Here is a 16,720-nt window from a genome sequence, read left to right on the forward strand (position 1 = left end):
AGTTTTTTGTGTATGGTTTTGAAAATAGTATTTTTCAGTTCACTAATTTGGCTGAAAGTAGTCTAAGATCAATAGAGGTTTTGCCCATTTATTACACAGGGACTTATGTGTTGTTTGCGATGCAAATCACAAAAACATAGAGGTGATGGCAATGTGCCACAGGACACACTTCCCTATGCTGGCTAGCATGGCCACCTTCAGAATATCAGCAGCGTCAACCCAGACAGGAAGCACATTTTATTTGGAAACCTAAGACCTATGACCAAACTATAAACATGTATTGCAGCATCTGGGTATCTTGAGGTGAAAGATTAAAACGATATTTCTCCATAACATTACCTTGTTAATTTTTTATGCATCGGTTTTCCAGGAAATGGCATAGTCTGCATTTTCAGCAGACAGCTTGTAATAGTTTTGGGTGGGGGGGATGGGACTGGGGTTTGGAAGAATATGAAAATAATAATTTCCTCAACAGGAAGAATTTAGCTGCATAGGAGAGGTAAGATGGCAGCAGATGCATACCTACGAAGTAAAGGATACTAGCTGAGAAAATTATTTCCCATCTCTTCCCTTCTATACTTCTAACCGCTTCCTTATTTCAGGTATCTGTTCAGAGATCCTTTCCCTAATATTACAGCATTTATTGTGGGATATTTTTCCCCAGGCAGGTAGACAGGGAACCACAGGGAGACTGTGGTTTCTGGTGTGTCACTGTTGTCAGCTTCTTCACCATTTGTTTTGTTTTGTTTTGTTTTGTTTTCCAGCTAATCCTGTTCCATCCTGAACCACTGACAAACTAACAGAGGATAGAAGTTAGCTACAGAAATTTATAAAATAAAGTTCCCAGCTAAACTAGAGAAAAACCCAACCCTCTGTTTTAAAATTTCTTATGCCCTTTTACTTTTCTCTGTAGGTCCACAAATTGATGGAAATTTTAAGTCGGGGACCTGGGATAGCACAACTATGCAGCAGTGAGCAGGCAAATTTAATGAGCTCAAGGTCTAATCTCCAAATGTAAGCTGTACACATCTTGTGTATAAGGACATGTTGGAAGGCCTTTTTTCCCACACTTTTTTGCATGCATTCCCATTCTGGAGTTCTTTGCAGAAGGCATGAGTGTTACACTTCTGCATTAATTTTTGTAGGCATACATTCAATCAGACTCATTCATTTTATCTCACCCTCATTCCTTCAAATCGTGACAAGGCTCTTAAAGGTCTTAAAGCTCTTAATGTCCGAAGGGATTTAATGGCACCAAGTTCAGAATAGCCCAAAGCATTGGCTATTAAACTAACCAATGAGACCTATAAAAATACAGAAAAAAAATTATTAAAATTGTTCTACATTTTTTAAAAAAAAAGAATACAGATTCAGTAAACAGAAAGATCAACAGTGACAAAAGGAAAAACACCGTTCTTGCTTACAGTGACATTGGATGCCGCACCCCACAATTTTCATACTTGCTGGAAAGGCAAGAGGTCATATGAAGGCACATTTGAAAAAGGAATATATGCTATTAAGTATCTATTATAGTTGGATAGGGTTTAACAGTCAGATGGAAGCACACTGCTGGTAAAGGATAAAATTTTCAGAAATATTTAAAGACAACATAGCCATACTTTCAGCAGCTTAATTAAGGTTCAACCTTCCAAGAATTTAAAATTCTGAATACATTAGGATAGTTTATTAACTACTGGCAATATTATTTATATCTATAATCACTAATAATATGCTAAATAATGTAGCATTTAATTAGGTTTTGTTATAAATATTTCTTCTAAGTCAAACACTCAGTTCATAGCAACAATAGCCAGGGTATCTATGAAATATATGTTGACAGAGCTGGCACTTTCTCACTTGCCTGGCAACTCTCTCAATATTCCTTTTTCTCTTTTAAATACAGGAAAATATTATGGGATAGATACTAACAGATGCTAGCATTATAAGAGTAAGTGCTTTATTATCTACAGCAGTAGTGAGCTCCTGATTCACGTTACTGGGACTTTATTATAAGCCGATCCACTTCAGGAAGGAGCAATTAATTTGCTTCTTAAATAGAACTGAATTTTAAACAGTGTTAATGCAAAATAATTTAATTTACTTACTTTGAGCAGTTTTGGAGATGGGAGTGGGGAAATAGCATACCTTACTCATATTTTATTCAGTTCTACCACTAAAGCATAGAAGACACATGAATGAACATAGGCATATTTCAGGCTTTCAAAAACCCCCTCAAATGTTCATTTCTGTAACTCAGTCTCGAGAGTTCTTCAAATAATTGGCTGTACGGAAATAGGCACACACTGATAATGGTGGTAAGATTTTGCCCATTTTATGAAAGAACAATTACGTGAATCACAAACACAAGAGTTACAAGATCATGTCTCAAAAGCACAATCTGAGAGCAGATAGAAATCAGTTATTCATTACTACGTTGCTATGTAAATTTTTCTAACAGAAAGTAGTATTTTAGTTAATTCATATCAGGAAAGGCTTATTCTAGTGCTGTAATGGGTAAATTTATAAATGAACTTGCTGTGATTTATAAGCATATTAAGAAGAAAATCTTATTTATTTTTTGTAGTCTGTAACTGAAGTCTGTTCACTTACAAAAGACATTGTTTCTGCCATTACATTAATTATTGTCATTAATTGCTATTAATAATTGTCATTAATACAATTTATTTGTCCTGTGATTCTACAGTGAGAGTTCTTTTTTATCCTTAGCCACTCTTAATATTTTAGAGATAACAGGAAGTCTTGTTATCTCTGTAAAAAAACCCCACAAACATTTATTTATATATTATTTATAAATGATAATAAAAATATTTGTAAAATAATAAAATAAATTATCTGTATTTTAATAGAATATTCATTGATTCACTCACATCAACAAGATACCCAGACATGACAATAAACTGTAGTGTAAAGACAGCACATCTTACAGATTATTCACAATCTATGAAATATATATTAAAAAAATCAGTCTCTCACTGGGAGAGCAAGACATCTCTTTCAAAACTGAACTCATATTAATGGCTTCTTCATTTTATACGTCTCTCCCCAAACTAGCACTGTGCCTTAGCTATCTTTCGCAAACAAGACTCCACACAAGCTAGTTACATAGCTGTAGCTCCTGTAGCTTGTGTGGCACTGTGTATATTGACAGATTTTGGGTTCTGATTGCAAGTCATTCTCCAGCCTCGACTGTGCTTTCCATTTCAACTTAATTGCAGCTTTCTTACCATGGTGCTAGTGCTCTTACATCATAAACCTGAAGTTATTTCACAGAGAAATACTTCACCTATTGTAAACAACACATTTTCCTCTGAAGGACAGTTCAAATGAGAGGCAAAGTTTTGCTTGGAATTCTATTATATTAATTCTATTGTATATACAGCATAAGTATAGACAGCTCTTCTGTACTGTTCTGGTTTTCTCAATCTTCTTAGCTTGGACTTCTGTCATCTGTTGCACCTGTTTTGTTGCTAGTAGGTGAGAAAATAAATATCTCTGTACACTAATAAATAAATTTATTTCTTTTGAGACAGGAATGCATGCAGATGCAGCAATTTTAAGAAATTAAAATGAACCCAAAATGGTGGAAAGAATTTTTACATTCATCTCCTAAAACTGGAGGGTTGTGTGTCCACATTTTTATGTATGGACCTTCTAATGTGGACTATCTGTTGCAAAAAATGTTTCAAAACATAGCATTCACAATTAGCCCTGCTTGAGATCTTCGGTCAGGGTTGCCATCTGAGCCAGATCATTGGTCATACAGCTCCACATTGACTTTATTTCTATTTAGGCCCAAAATTTTAATCCATATGAATTCTGTGTTACTTGCTGAGGTGGCTAATATTTGTGATTTGATTCCAGGTCCTCAGTGGCATACGGCCCTCCTCACTTCCAATATTGCTTATCCTATCTGATAAATGTGTTTGAACTAATTTATCAGATTGTGATTTTGGGTAGATAAGGCACTCCACCCAAATATCTGCTCCTAGCTACAGATATTGTTGCGTCCAGCAGAAGAGTGGGGCAGAGAGATGGTATGATAAGGTCTTAAACTGAGGTAGCCAGATGTACCAGGAGTCATCTGCCATGGCTGTCAACTGACAGAGCTGAAAATTGCCATTTCTTTGTGTAATTATTGAAATCTAATTTGGTCACAGTCACTGAGAACAACTATGGCTATTTCTCACAGTGAGAGACTCAGGTATGTAAGATATTGAAGGTCAAAACCCTAAAGGACTGTCAGTTTTTACTCCTGAATAATTTTAGAGGATGGAATTAAACAATTTGGTTAATGTTAGTCACTTCTTATGAAGAAGGGCTCACTGGTCTTCTCACTGGGAGAATGCCACTGAATCACACCTCTTTAAACTGCCTGTTAAAGCAAAGACTCTGCTTTTCTATAGGAAGATGAGTTCATATATTTCTTTCAAGTGGTGTCTGGTGGTGCTAAAGGAATTGCTGAATTAGCCTTAGGCACACTAAGACTTTTTTTACCGCTTTCTGGAACATTGAATATAATTCTTCAAAAGTAGAAGGTTCCAATCTCATTTAGTCATGCTTTTGTTTACAAAATTAAAAATTATGGGTAAAAATTTGTCAAAATAAGCTGCTTTATTTATGATGATGTTCTTTGTAATTCTGAGAGCCTGCTCAGATAACAGCATCTCTGAGGCTAAACTATTATTAAGAAACCATGGAGTATGGCTTAGAATAATCTCTTTAGGTTTATGTTACAAAAAGAATTATTAAAACATGAGTTGTAGTTTATCTAAAAAAAAATATCTATTCTTAACATAATCCCGGAAGGGAGCATCTGTCTTCTGCATTAACATCCTTTTAAGAAAACCATTCACACAGCTCCATTCTAGTGCAGATTTTCAGGACACAGCTAGTGATTAACAGTACAACAACACTAACTTGGGCAGGTTAAAAAAAGAGGAGGTCTTCCATTTTGAGATATGGGCCAATCTAGCTAGTTTTTTTTTCCTCTGGTAGTCATAAATCCAATACATTTCTATTACATATTCATAAGAAAAAAGTATTTATTCTCAAGATATAGGTTAGCTTGGGCAGAAATGACTATAAATGCACATTTGCCCTGAGATGCCATCTCTCAGTTCCACACTGAGGACATGCACAGCCAATGAACTGGGTCAGATAATGTGTGAAGGCAAGAGACCAAAATATTCTGGGAGTAAAACCAGCTTTGATCCCTTCTGACAACATAAGCAAGGCCTTTGCACAGAAGTATATCACAGCAGGGAAGGCAGCCAAGAAACCTTGTATTCTCTTCTATCATAAACCCTGCCAAGTCATAGCTGATTTAGCTATTGCTAATTGTCAGCCCATTAAAACTAATTAATTTTTAGACCAAATAGCCACTGTCTTTCTGTTTTACTAAAAATGATGACAGGATAGTTTTGGGGGATGAAGTTCAGAGAACTCAGATGAAATCTGGACCAAATGTATTGTTTCACTTGCAAAACGGCAATGTTTGTAGAAGAAACTTGCACTATGTAGTATATTATTTGCTAAGGAATAAGGTAGTATTATCAGAGTCCATTAAAAATAGCATGTATCAAAATAATTTTTTTCCTCATAAAATCTTAAGTTTGATACATCCTGGCAATGAAATTATTAACCATGAAGAATGAACAAACTGATGGCCAGCCATCCTTTTCCTTATGGAATATAAATGTACATTAAATAACACATCCAGATCAATGTGAATTATTTTTGTATGTTAATAAGAAGATTACTTATTAGTAATGATTTTTACAACATAATGGACTTTACTATAGTGAATTTTACAATATTAAAGACGGTGTACTTACATCAACAATCAGGAAGTCCAGCCAGCACCAGGCATTAGTAAAATATATTTGAAAACCATACGCTACCCATTTTAAAAGCATTTCCAAAATGAAAATATATGTAAAAACTTTGTCAGCATATTCCAGCATAGTCTTGATAGTTTTGCGCTGTTCAATATATATATCTTCAAAAGCCTATGAAAACATATATTCAGGCGTTACTAATGTTTCACGGAATATATATGATAAAAATAAGGAATAAATAATAAAAAAAAAAGTAGGTCAGAGCTAGTCTTCCCCCTTGCTCTTCTGCATCCTCTTAATGCACATATTTCCCATACGACAAAATGGAGCAACTTTATGTATTCTGCCCTGTTTGAGGTTGAGTGTATATATATCCTATTTTCCTAACAAATAAAGAAATAAACTCAAAGCATGAGTTTTCTTCATCCACTGTGATATTAAGAAACTTTCACATACACACACAGAAAAACCCCTTTCCTACACAAAATCTGTTCCAGATATGTATGATCCATTCTGGAAGGCAGTTAGGGAGATTACATTTCTATGCTCCATCAATCAAATTTATGTCTAAAAGTCAAATTAAAGAGCAATGTATCTGCTAGAATGTACACTATGCACATTGATACTGTAGCAAATGTTCAACTTGAGTAAAGCTGGAAAGGTGGGTAATGAAATCTTGTTTGAAAGTGGTAGGTTTAATTTGCTGTCGCACTCTTCCCTATCTCCTGCCTCCAAAAAAGAAACAGAATGAAGTAATTTTTCCATTTTTTGTATGGTCTTTCGTAAGCAGAATCCAAGAAGCAGCTGAGCCAGGAAGGGATTAAGGAATTAAAATATTATATTTAGCTATATATTAACAGCCACCAATGGTCCTTTGTACTCAAATTGGCAAGCAAATTAAATTTTTAGTAGCTATGCTGGCTTAAATAAAAATTTGCCAGTTTTGCCATGGTAAACCAAAAGTATCACTAAAAAAGCACATGTGAAATTTAAAAAACTTTTTCAAGTTTGTACCAAGTTTCATTCCATCCTGAACTGATGGAATGCAGGTATTTTTATACAGCTCCAAGCAGAACAAGTCTTTCTGAAGCAAATTTGAATTTTGCTGTTGCTTCCAAGGAGATATCTAAATGTTTCAGCATCTGCAAATTTTTTCTACTTACTAGTGCTCCACTGCTGAGGAGAATCATGAAGACAATGAAAGTCTCAAACCAGTTGTGCTCAACTATGCTGTAGCAGGTTTTTCTAAGATTCCACCAAATTTTTCCTTTGCCATCCTCTATACTTACTTGACAACATGGAAATTTCTGCACACAACCTGCATTAGATTAGGAGGTATTAGAATCCAAAAGCAAATTATTTCAAAGTCAATATTTACTGTGGTATCAACATTGTTAGAAGCTTTAACAAATGCTATAATAATTTTTTTTTTAAATTAAAGACTGGAATCAGCTTTTATAGGATGCTGAATATCTGAATTTAGATAAGTAATTTGGAGAGAAAACAGACAACAGTAGACATAATTATGAGTAAACTCAATCCAAGAAACATTGATATTTTTGACCGTTGGCATGTAGCTGTTCCATTTGTTGATGGAGTCACACAAAAATTAATTTGTTCCAAATTTCAAGGGCCCTTTCAAATAACTGAAGTGAATTTAAGAATAGGAAAGTTAATGAAGTTTCTTAGTTACGAGTTGTATGCAGTGGCCAGGCAGATAAAGTTACTCAAAGCCTAGGGAAACCTTGTTTTGTCATCTGATTTCCAGCATTATAGGCTAAGAGTGTTTTCTTTTGATTGTTGAGGTCATGAAGGTCCACTGGATTTGAAAGTCTCAAGAACTTAAATATGCCTAGTAATAATGCATTTTACTAATACATCTCTTAAGTCAACAGTTATTCTACAACCTTCTGTAAAACAGGCTTCTGGTTCAAGAGCTTCTTCACTTTCAATTTCTGCTTGCTCGCCCTCTCCAGGAGGAGCAATATCAACTGTGCTGCCTTCTGATGAACTCGATGCATTTAGTTTCTGCAAGTAAAGTTCCACAGAACAATTTTTTCTCATTAGATACATACTCTGTAAAAAATGATACTGAATCAAATCATGCCAGTCTCTGACTTTTGAAGAACGCTGAATTTATACTGATAAATATTCTTCACAATAAGTAAAAACATAGTAATGACAGGTACATTGTATGGTTCTGTTTCCCAGTTTATCTTCTCATAGGGAACAATTTAACATAATCTGGCTACTAACCTGATCCATGTATAAGACTTCTGAAGTATTCTCAGTAGTATAACTGGAGAGCTTGCATGTACCACACTCTTGAGTTACTTCACTTTTTTTACTATAGTGGATTACACTGAAAATGTGTCTTATTTTTTCCAGTGAAATGATCTAACAGAAAGCTCCACGTATATCTTCATGTCCACTACAGATACAGATGGTGCTTTCACAAACATACACCATATCTGGATTAAGAAGTTGTAAATTTAATGGCATTTAATGGCAAATTCCTGTACAGTTTAATTTTTGCAGAAAGCACAAATTACCAGATCCGAAATATCTTCTTTGCATTCCAGTCTCTGTGCCTATTGGGAGACCTCCTGAGGTCCTTTCCATCCCAATTTTTTCTGTCATTCTACTACTTTTGTGTACAGTGAAATACTATAGTCCTTACTATAGTAAAAGCACTTCTAAATCTGAAAACTGCAAGAACTGGAGAGTGATATAAAGCAACTGAAATTAAATAACTTTTTACCAAGTACATTGAAATTTGGATCAGGTCAAGCTGTTTATCAGTCATGCAAGACTGCCCATAATTTTGTCCTTTTAAGAATGCATATTTTGAAAGGACAAACCTGCTAAAGATGTACACAACTAATGCAATAATTGGACACAGAGTTTGCAACTTGTTTTCAGTTGTCAGTACTGTTTGTGTCTTTAATTGCTTTCATCCAAAATACATTCTCTTTTACTGTGAAATAAGGCTTGTAATCAGAAAGCAGCATTTAAAAAAAGCATGGCAGTGAAATACTTCTGGATTATACCATGTAGCAGTAATACATAGGAATTTTGGGGGGGTTCTAGAATGCATGTCTAACTTAAATACTTTAAGTTGTACAGGCACTGATATAACAAAAGGGCATTTGTTCACAGACTGGATTTGTGTTTTCAGCTAAGTAGATCCAGTCAAACCCTTTGACCTATATGAAGACCTTTCTAGACAAATTTTTTGAGAGGATGATTAATACCAATTACTTTTCACATTCAGTTTTCAAGATAGTGACATTTTTAGAATATGAAAAAAATACTGTTCAGATGATTTGAATGATTTTGCCACAAATAATAAACAATAACTTTTTAAAGAGGCACTTCCATGCATTCTATTCTTCAGAGACACTGCTGCAAATTAGAACTAGTTACTTAACTCTTCAGTTAAAACCCAGTCCCTTCAGGAAAACATATTGGGAGCTAAGGGCTATTTTTCTGCCAGAAATTAAGTAAATGGCACATATATCTTTATCTAGTTTGGTTTCCTCATATTCAACTCTTACATGAGATGAATGAAATTTAAAAAAAAAATTCATGTTGGGTGATGGATCATTTCAGGGTTACGTTTCAAGAAGCTGCCCTTCACACACACGTGCAAATGCATTGTAACCAAAAATAAAGGATAATAGAGAAGATTTCTGACGAGCACACAGGTATGAGTTTGAAAACTATTCTTTCTCATTTTAAATATCATGATCTGTCATACACGCAAAATCGTGCTGACAAATGTGAAAAGATTTGGATAGATACATTGAGATTTAGATGCTTCCAGTGTTTGATTTTTGCTTAGTAAATGTTTTTCATACTGCACTTCCTCAATGATTTCTAAAATTTATATATGTAAAATAGCTACAGCCATATTGCCTCTAAGTGGAATAATTTTATTACTGGTCATGTAGATCAGTAAGTCTGAAATAAAATATTGTGTACTTCATATAGTAACAATATTTTAAACTTTGCTTTCTATATTATATTTACAGACCAAAATACACATTAAAGGACACTATATTAAGCACTACTAGCACACCACCTTATTATCCACACATAAGGCTTTCTTCTAAAAAGGAAATAAGTTTTGTGAATTAACTCTCTTATTATATATCATTGTAATACAAAAAAATACGTCTGAAACCTGTCACTGAAATTATAGGCAGTTTCTTCATTAAATATAAACCAAATATTGTGAAAATAAGTATTTGTCACATTCAAGTTAGGAAAATTAAAATTCATGCCTGATCCATCATCATTAAATCAATTAGTGACTTAACAGTAGCAAGATAAAGGTTCATAGTAAGTGTCAATTATTAACCTATATGAGTGCCAATTAAAAGGCAGTCAATTTTTTAACTGCATCTTCCCATGTAAACTCTGTTGCAGGTAGTCCTGTCAGCATAGTTGCTAAAAACCAAGTGATAGAAGTGCAATTTATAATCAGTACAAACAAAACCTACTATAATTCTCTTCATTATTTTTCAAATAATCTCAAACAATTACATTATTTAAAGAAACCCATTAAGTTAATAAAACTCCACTTCTTTGCTTCAAGACCCGAAATTAGGAAAGAACAATTGCATCTTAAATAAGGTGACTTTAATGATTTTTTTTTCTAGCAATAAAACTAATAAAACTAATCAGAAACTCAAGATACGGGATGGATTAACACAATCTTCTTTTCACCTCATAAATGTGGTTATCAGCCTCTAGAACACGCCATGCCCTGTAAATACTTATTTGCATCTTCAGTAATATCACATTTTCCTTTACAAGGATACATTTGAAAGCAATTGCTTATGATGCAGCATTCTCAAGGCCTGAATCAGCAAAACAACATGCTTGACTAGAGCAGAAGCCTGAGCAATACTGTGGAAATCACACACAAAAATAAAATAAAAAATAAGACTACCTCAATGGGATTATATTTTTCTAGAAAATAGTGTTGTAAATATTATCGTGTATAACATATATGTGTATAACTTTAAAAAATGCTTCATTACCAACCCAAATACTTGGTTAATATATGTATAATCAGCCTCTGTACTATCCTTTCAGAGCAGTGCATCTCTTTTCAACAGCTTAGATCATTAAAACAAGCTTTGACCAACAGCATGTTAATGTGCCCATTTACAAGAAAATGCATTCACTTAAGACCCAGTCTTGCTCTCATTTGATTTTATTCTAGATTTCAATAAGAGCAAGAGCAGGCTACTAAAATTTTAAGCTTTACAAACGGCTTCATGATTCAAGTGACAGTAAAATAAAGGGATTCAGCCATTACAAATTGCCTTTAGTAATTCAGCCATGTGTTTTTATCCTCTGAATCTTGAAAGCTGCACTGTAATTGAATGATAAAATATAAAATAATGGGGATCAATGATTCCAAAGTGATTCTAAACTGACTTGAAAACCCAGGTCTTATGATATTTGACTTTTATATAGTATTAAGAAAACCACTTTTAAAACCTCTTTCCTTAGAGTTTTATTTGATGTTTGAAGCATATCTTGGTTTAAAATGTAATCAGTAAAATCTGAGAATTTTCAGAATACACACCAATATTAATTTCTTTTGTCATCTCTGGGCAATTTATACTACAATTTAATATAGGTAGACCATACTACGCTATAATCAATGGTACAAAATGAACCATTGGTAAGCCTTTTGAAGCCAGTAAGACTGCCTGAAGGAAACAGCTTTAAATCCTGCTAAAGGTCTGAAATCTCAATCCCAACAAGATTTTGATGCCTACTTTAGAAGGATGATTTGACCTCCTTATTTCTTTTAACTTTGGATCCTGTGCAATATTTGCTGCTGTTATTCCTGAAAGCTCTGCCAATTCTCAATCAATGGAGATTATACTTGCCTACAAAGAAAAAACCCTAGGGTAAATACACATGGAATTTTATAAAAATTATGCTGACTACTCCATAGTCTTTCTAATTTACACCAAATCTCCCAACTCAGTCACAGACTGCTATTGTGGAACACATTCCAAAATACCACTATTTATGAAGGAATTTAAAGTTTAGAAAGTATTTGTAAAATGCTTTGCTTTGAGAGTTTTTTAAGGGGGGTTATTTGCTAAGCATAATTTTATCAATTATGAAACTGTTTGCTCTGCCTACAGTCTATAAAACTCAAGATATGCACTGCCCAAACGAATACAGAATGTAGTTTGTAGCATCTTGAAGATTTGCATTACAGTGCATTGTAGATTTAAAAGCATAACGGTGTAATTTTTATGCAAGTAGCTACTGCAATAGTTTGTTATTCATTAAGAAGCTGAAGTTGTGGCAGTAATTACATAAATCACTTAACACATTTCATTAAATATTTACATTTATAAGGGCTGAATCAAAAAGGGTTGTTTTTATTTTTTAAAAACTGTGCATGCTCCCTTTTTCTTTGGCCTCTTTAACATATAACATTCCAGTACTTTTATGATCCATACTTCGAAACCTGTAGAGCATGCAGTTATTGCTAAAGACTGTATTAAAATATCCAGAAAAATAATTAGCAGAGTTTAAAAATGTATGTCGGGGTTGCCAGTCCCGCCTGACCATGCTGTGATGTGAGTCCCATGACTCAGCAGAGAGCAGCTGTGCATGTTTCTACTATCTTGCAATGGATAGGGAAGGTACATAGCTGAATAGCATGCAGGCCAGTCAAAATCCATTAAAAAGTGATTATATATATATATACATATATATGTATAACTTGCTTAGGTAACCTGTGTGAAAGTGGTGACACGTTGCTCTACCTGGTTAAAAAGCACCAGAGCTGCATTCTTGATTGCTCCAGCTTGGTTTTACCCCTGTGAGAAGTAAGAATGGTAGGTAGTGAAGTTCAAGACACAGGTTCTCTACTTTTCCTCTTTTTGGAATCTCTAATTCAAACATGGCTTTAACACAATTAAAGCATAATTATTAAATATTTTATGATCAGCTGGCAAAAAGGGAGATACATACCACCTGAAATGTTGAACAAACTTTTCTGCAGAACTTGTTAGTTTATTTTAGAGAAATAAGAAATGCAGAAGCTAGACCTAGTAATCCATACCTGTAATTGTGATTCATAAATAAAAATACAACGAATTAAGTTAATACAGACATGGTTAGCAGATTTGGGAAGTATTCCAGTATTTATATAGTGCTTAATGCATATTAATGAAAATTTTAAGGTTTTTTTTTGTTTAATGTTCTAGTCTTCATTTAACTGAATATGTGATTATCTCTTTTATTTGCAAAAAATGTACATACAGTAAGCAAAATACTTTGAAGATGTATGTCTTCCCATTCCTTCTTCATCCTCTAATAATGGTGGTAGAACCTATAAATCTCAATGAAAATAAACCTCCTTAATTTCTGTTCAAATTAAATGTGATGAAGTATCATATTGTGTACATTTCTAGTTTAGCATTAGTATGCTATATACTTCTGACTGTATAACCTCTCTCTAATTGTTTCAAAAGAGGTTTGGATCAGTGTCTGGGCAGTGGCCCATCAATGTATCCAGAGATATAGTTTCGTTCATTAGTTATCCTCAGCTAGTCCATAACTTAAAGAATATGTAGTTTTTCTAAGATACTGTCCCAGAATCAGTCAATTTTAGAAAAGTGGAATTTAGCTCGTTGGATATTTTAAAAGAAACATGATTTTAAAAAAATCATCCAACAAATTGACCAAGTCACTACTGGGTATGTTTTGGCTGAGAAATTTATTGAAGCCCAATGGCAATGCTTAACTTTGGGAATGCAGTAAGTGTGTGCCAGTCTTTCTACTTCATGTTGTCACAAAGGCACTAGTGAAGCCATTCAGAAAACTGAACTTATTCCTTGTTTTGAAAATTCAGTGGATTAGATGATGAAGGGTATTTTTAATTTTATGAAAACCATCTGTTGTAATTTCAGAAGTTAATTGAGCAGCCTTACTTCTCCAGAGTGAATTTGTACTTACTGTACATATATTATAAACAGAAATGCTTTCAGAATTCTGAATGGTAGAGGCCTGTAAGAATGTGTTTCTTTAGTTGTGAAATAAGCTTTTCCATAACTGATGGATATCTTTGAAATTACTTTTCCATGTTGAAATCCAAAACTTTATTCATAAAGCTGTGATTCAGATATAGTGAACAATTGTTAAGTGGTACAGAAATACAATAGTCAGAACACTTATGTTTGGTAAGATTAACATAGTCAATTCATTTAACTGATTTGCAGGCATAACTTATAATAGAAACAGCATCCACAATACTAACTTTAAAAACCACCAAATTACACCCCTTTAGTTATGTCTAATTTTCTTATTATCTTCAAAGTTAATTAGTTACTCGAGTTTTTTCTTTTCAGAGCAGAAATCTGTTATTTATGATGTTTTTTTCATTGGATATTGCACCCCTATTTTCTGATAGTAGATATTTAAAAAATCCTCCTTCAAAGTATCAATGAAAAGTTTGCTCCTTTCAGGTACTGTCAGCCAACTATTACTCTAAAGCAGTAGGTAAATTTAAATCTAATAAATGTTATTATGTTTCATCCAGATGAAGGCTTCCCCAAATTTCTAGTAATTTGTATTAGAGAGATCTTCTTTAGGTCTGGAACTTGCAACCAGGTTCCAGAACAGATTCTGGCAGATTTGGGAAGCTATTAACTAGCAAGTTAACAGGAATGTGTTTTCACAAAAAGGGAGGGGGGGGGAAGAACCAGCCTTCCAAAAGGAACTTGGTGGCTGGAGTTATTTTGTACCATACTACATCTTATAATAAAAATAGGAAAAATTACAATTTGTTCCTCACTCACCTGCCGTTACAATTTCTGTAGTAATTACCTGCTCTTGGCGTATCCCTCAGGGGCACGCAGCCACTGCCCCACTTCTAGCATGACCTGTTATTTCTGACAGACTTGAAATAATCATTCTGCTCTGAACATCAGTGACAGTCAGTAAGACACTAGAAAAAAATGGCTCATTTTACAGTTCCTGTGCAGACCTAGTTTCTCACAGCTCTGTTGTTAAATACGTTATTAAAGGGGATACCTGCTGAGGGTATTTTAAGGGCTAAGTACTGCCATGGTTAAGGCAGGGAAAGTTCTGCCCCATCTTTTACCCCTCCTTTTGCATACCAGGCCTTCTCCTAGCAGGAATGTTGTCTCAGTGGTATCACTTGAGAGGTAAAATAAAGCAAATGATGGTGTACTGTTCTACAGAGGTAACTTAAGCACTGCGCCAGTATACTCTTTATCTTCCTCAAAAGACAATCAGAAGGCAGCAAAAGATTCAACAGTACTGTTGACTTGATAGTAGAAGATTGGGAATCTTCGCAAATTCCTGCCACATGTCAGAGCATCTGTTCATATATTACCAAAGCAGGTGGATTTTTATACACAGAATAAAAACCCCACTTTATCCTTTCTCTAAAAATCATCCAGAAGGAATGGAATAATTAATCCAGAACAAAAACTGCAATTAATATAGAATTCACAATTGTCAGGGCACTGATAAAAAATTCCTGTCTTACTAGATACTGTTCACAATATGCACACTTGCACTGTTTGAATACATGTCAAACAGTTAAATGCTGGACAGTTGTGTGTGAGCAGAACTTGAGGGAAGCCATGTCGGTCCAGCTTCACAGTGGTAGTGATTGTTACATTCTATGGAAATCTTGAGGCTCCACAGAAGTCCTAAACTTATCCTATCCCCGTTGAAAATTTCTCCACGAGTTCTTAATATAAACACCATCCGTCATTTACTGGTGGATTTCCCAGAGTCACCTGAAATTTTCACTTTCAAATTGCTTATACAGACTTTTGGATTTGGTTTCTCTTGCTGAAGACATACGGATATATCTAAAGCCAGTAACTAAAGGCAAAATCCCTCTTGATTTACTATGGTCCTGAAACTTCAGGATGGCCTTAGAGGAAAAAAGCATGATGCCTGAACCAAGCAAAGATGGGAATGAACAGAGCAATTGACTTGTGAAAGTCACCTTGAAATCAGTATCATTCAGAACTTCTCAGCACAACAAGGGCTTTTACTCCATTTTCCTGGGTTATACTTACATCATATATTCACTCAGAAAGCAGAAGAGTTTCTGCCTTTGCCTTGCATTTTGTTTTGACCTCAGCTGTTCTGATACAATATATGGCTGTACACTGTAAACTGAATGATTCAATCTATCTTAAAGAAGAAATAAACAAATAAAGCCTATGGGATGATGTTATTTAACTTACGGCACTCCAGTGACATGCCTTATCATATAGACCCACCAGCACTGTAGCAGAGAAAGTGATAAATACTGCCAGGGGATCAGGAGCCAGGTGTGGATGGGAACTTCCCAAGCCAGCTCTGCTGCTGAGGCTAACATGTCATGTAACCACACATTTAGCATCTGCACGGCTTATACGCCTCCCGACTTCCTAATGCATATTACAAACTTATTAAAAAGTAAGATATTCAGAATATTTTTAGACATGTAACTTCATAAGATGGAGTTACTTGGAAGGCACTCATCACCGTATTTATCAAAGCTAACCACAAAGAAAGCAGAAACTTTATAGTAAAATGTCATTTTAAAGAACATTAGAATATATGAAAAGACTTAGAAGACTTTGCTAAAGGTTCATTGGAAAAGACAATTAACTTTAATTAGATCAGCTTATGTGAAAAATACGTAACTCTCAGACCCAGAGTCACTCTGAAACTTTTTTTTTATACTAGTTGATCTCATAAATTATATCACTTTACACTTCCTGTATCTCTCATATTCTTTAATTGACATGGATAAGTACTACTGCTAAACTATCTTACACATCTGC

General features: G+C 34.3%; 1 protein-coding gene across 2 annotated transcripts in view; it reads right to left on the reverse strand.

Annotated features, from left to right (window-relative positions):
* The window catches only part of LOC104050892 (sodium channel protein type 2 subunit alpha-like), an 80,659-nt gene that overhangs the window by 15,368 nt on the left and 48,571 nt on the right, over positions 1 to 16,720 (reverse strand). For both annotated transcript variants that reach the window (XM_064451493.1, XM_064451492.1), the window contains 4 exons: positions 7,766 to 7,886; positions 7,022 to 7,176; positions 5,856 to 6,029; positions 1,182 to 1,304 (listed from right to left, as the gene is read on the reverse strand). In XM_064451493.1, the coding sequence (XP_064307563.1) occupies positions 1,182 to 1,304; positions 5,856 to 6,029; positions 7,022 to 7,176; positions 7,766 to 7,886 (573 nt within the window). The remainder of the gene's footprint in view (positions 1 to 1,181; positions 1,305 to 5,855; positions 6,030 to 7,021; positions 7,177 to 7,765; positions 7,887 to 16,720) is intronic.

Source organism: Phalacrocorax carbo, chromosome 5, assembly GCF_963921805.1.
Source record: "Phalacrocorax carbo chromosome 5, bPhaCar2.1, whole genome shotgun sequence".
NCBI lineage: Eukaryota > Metazoa > Chordata > Aves > Suliformes > Phalacrocoracidae > Phalacrocorax > Phalacrocorax carbo.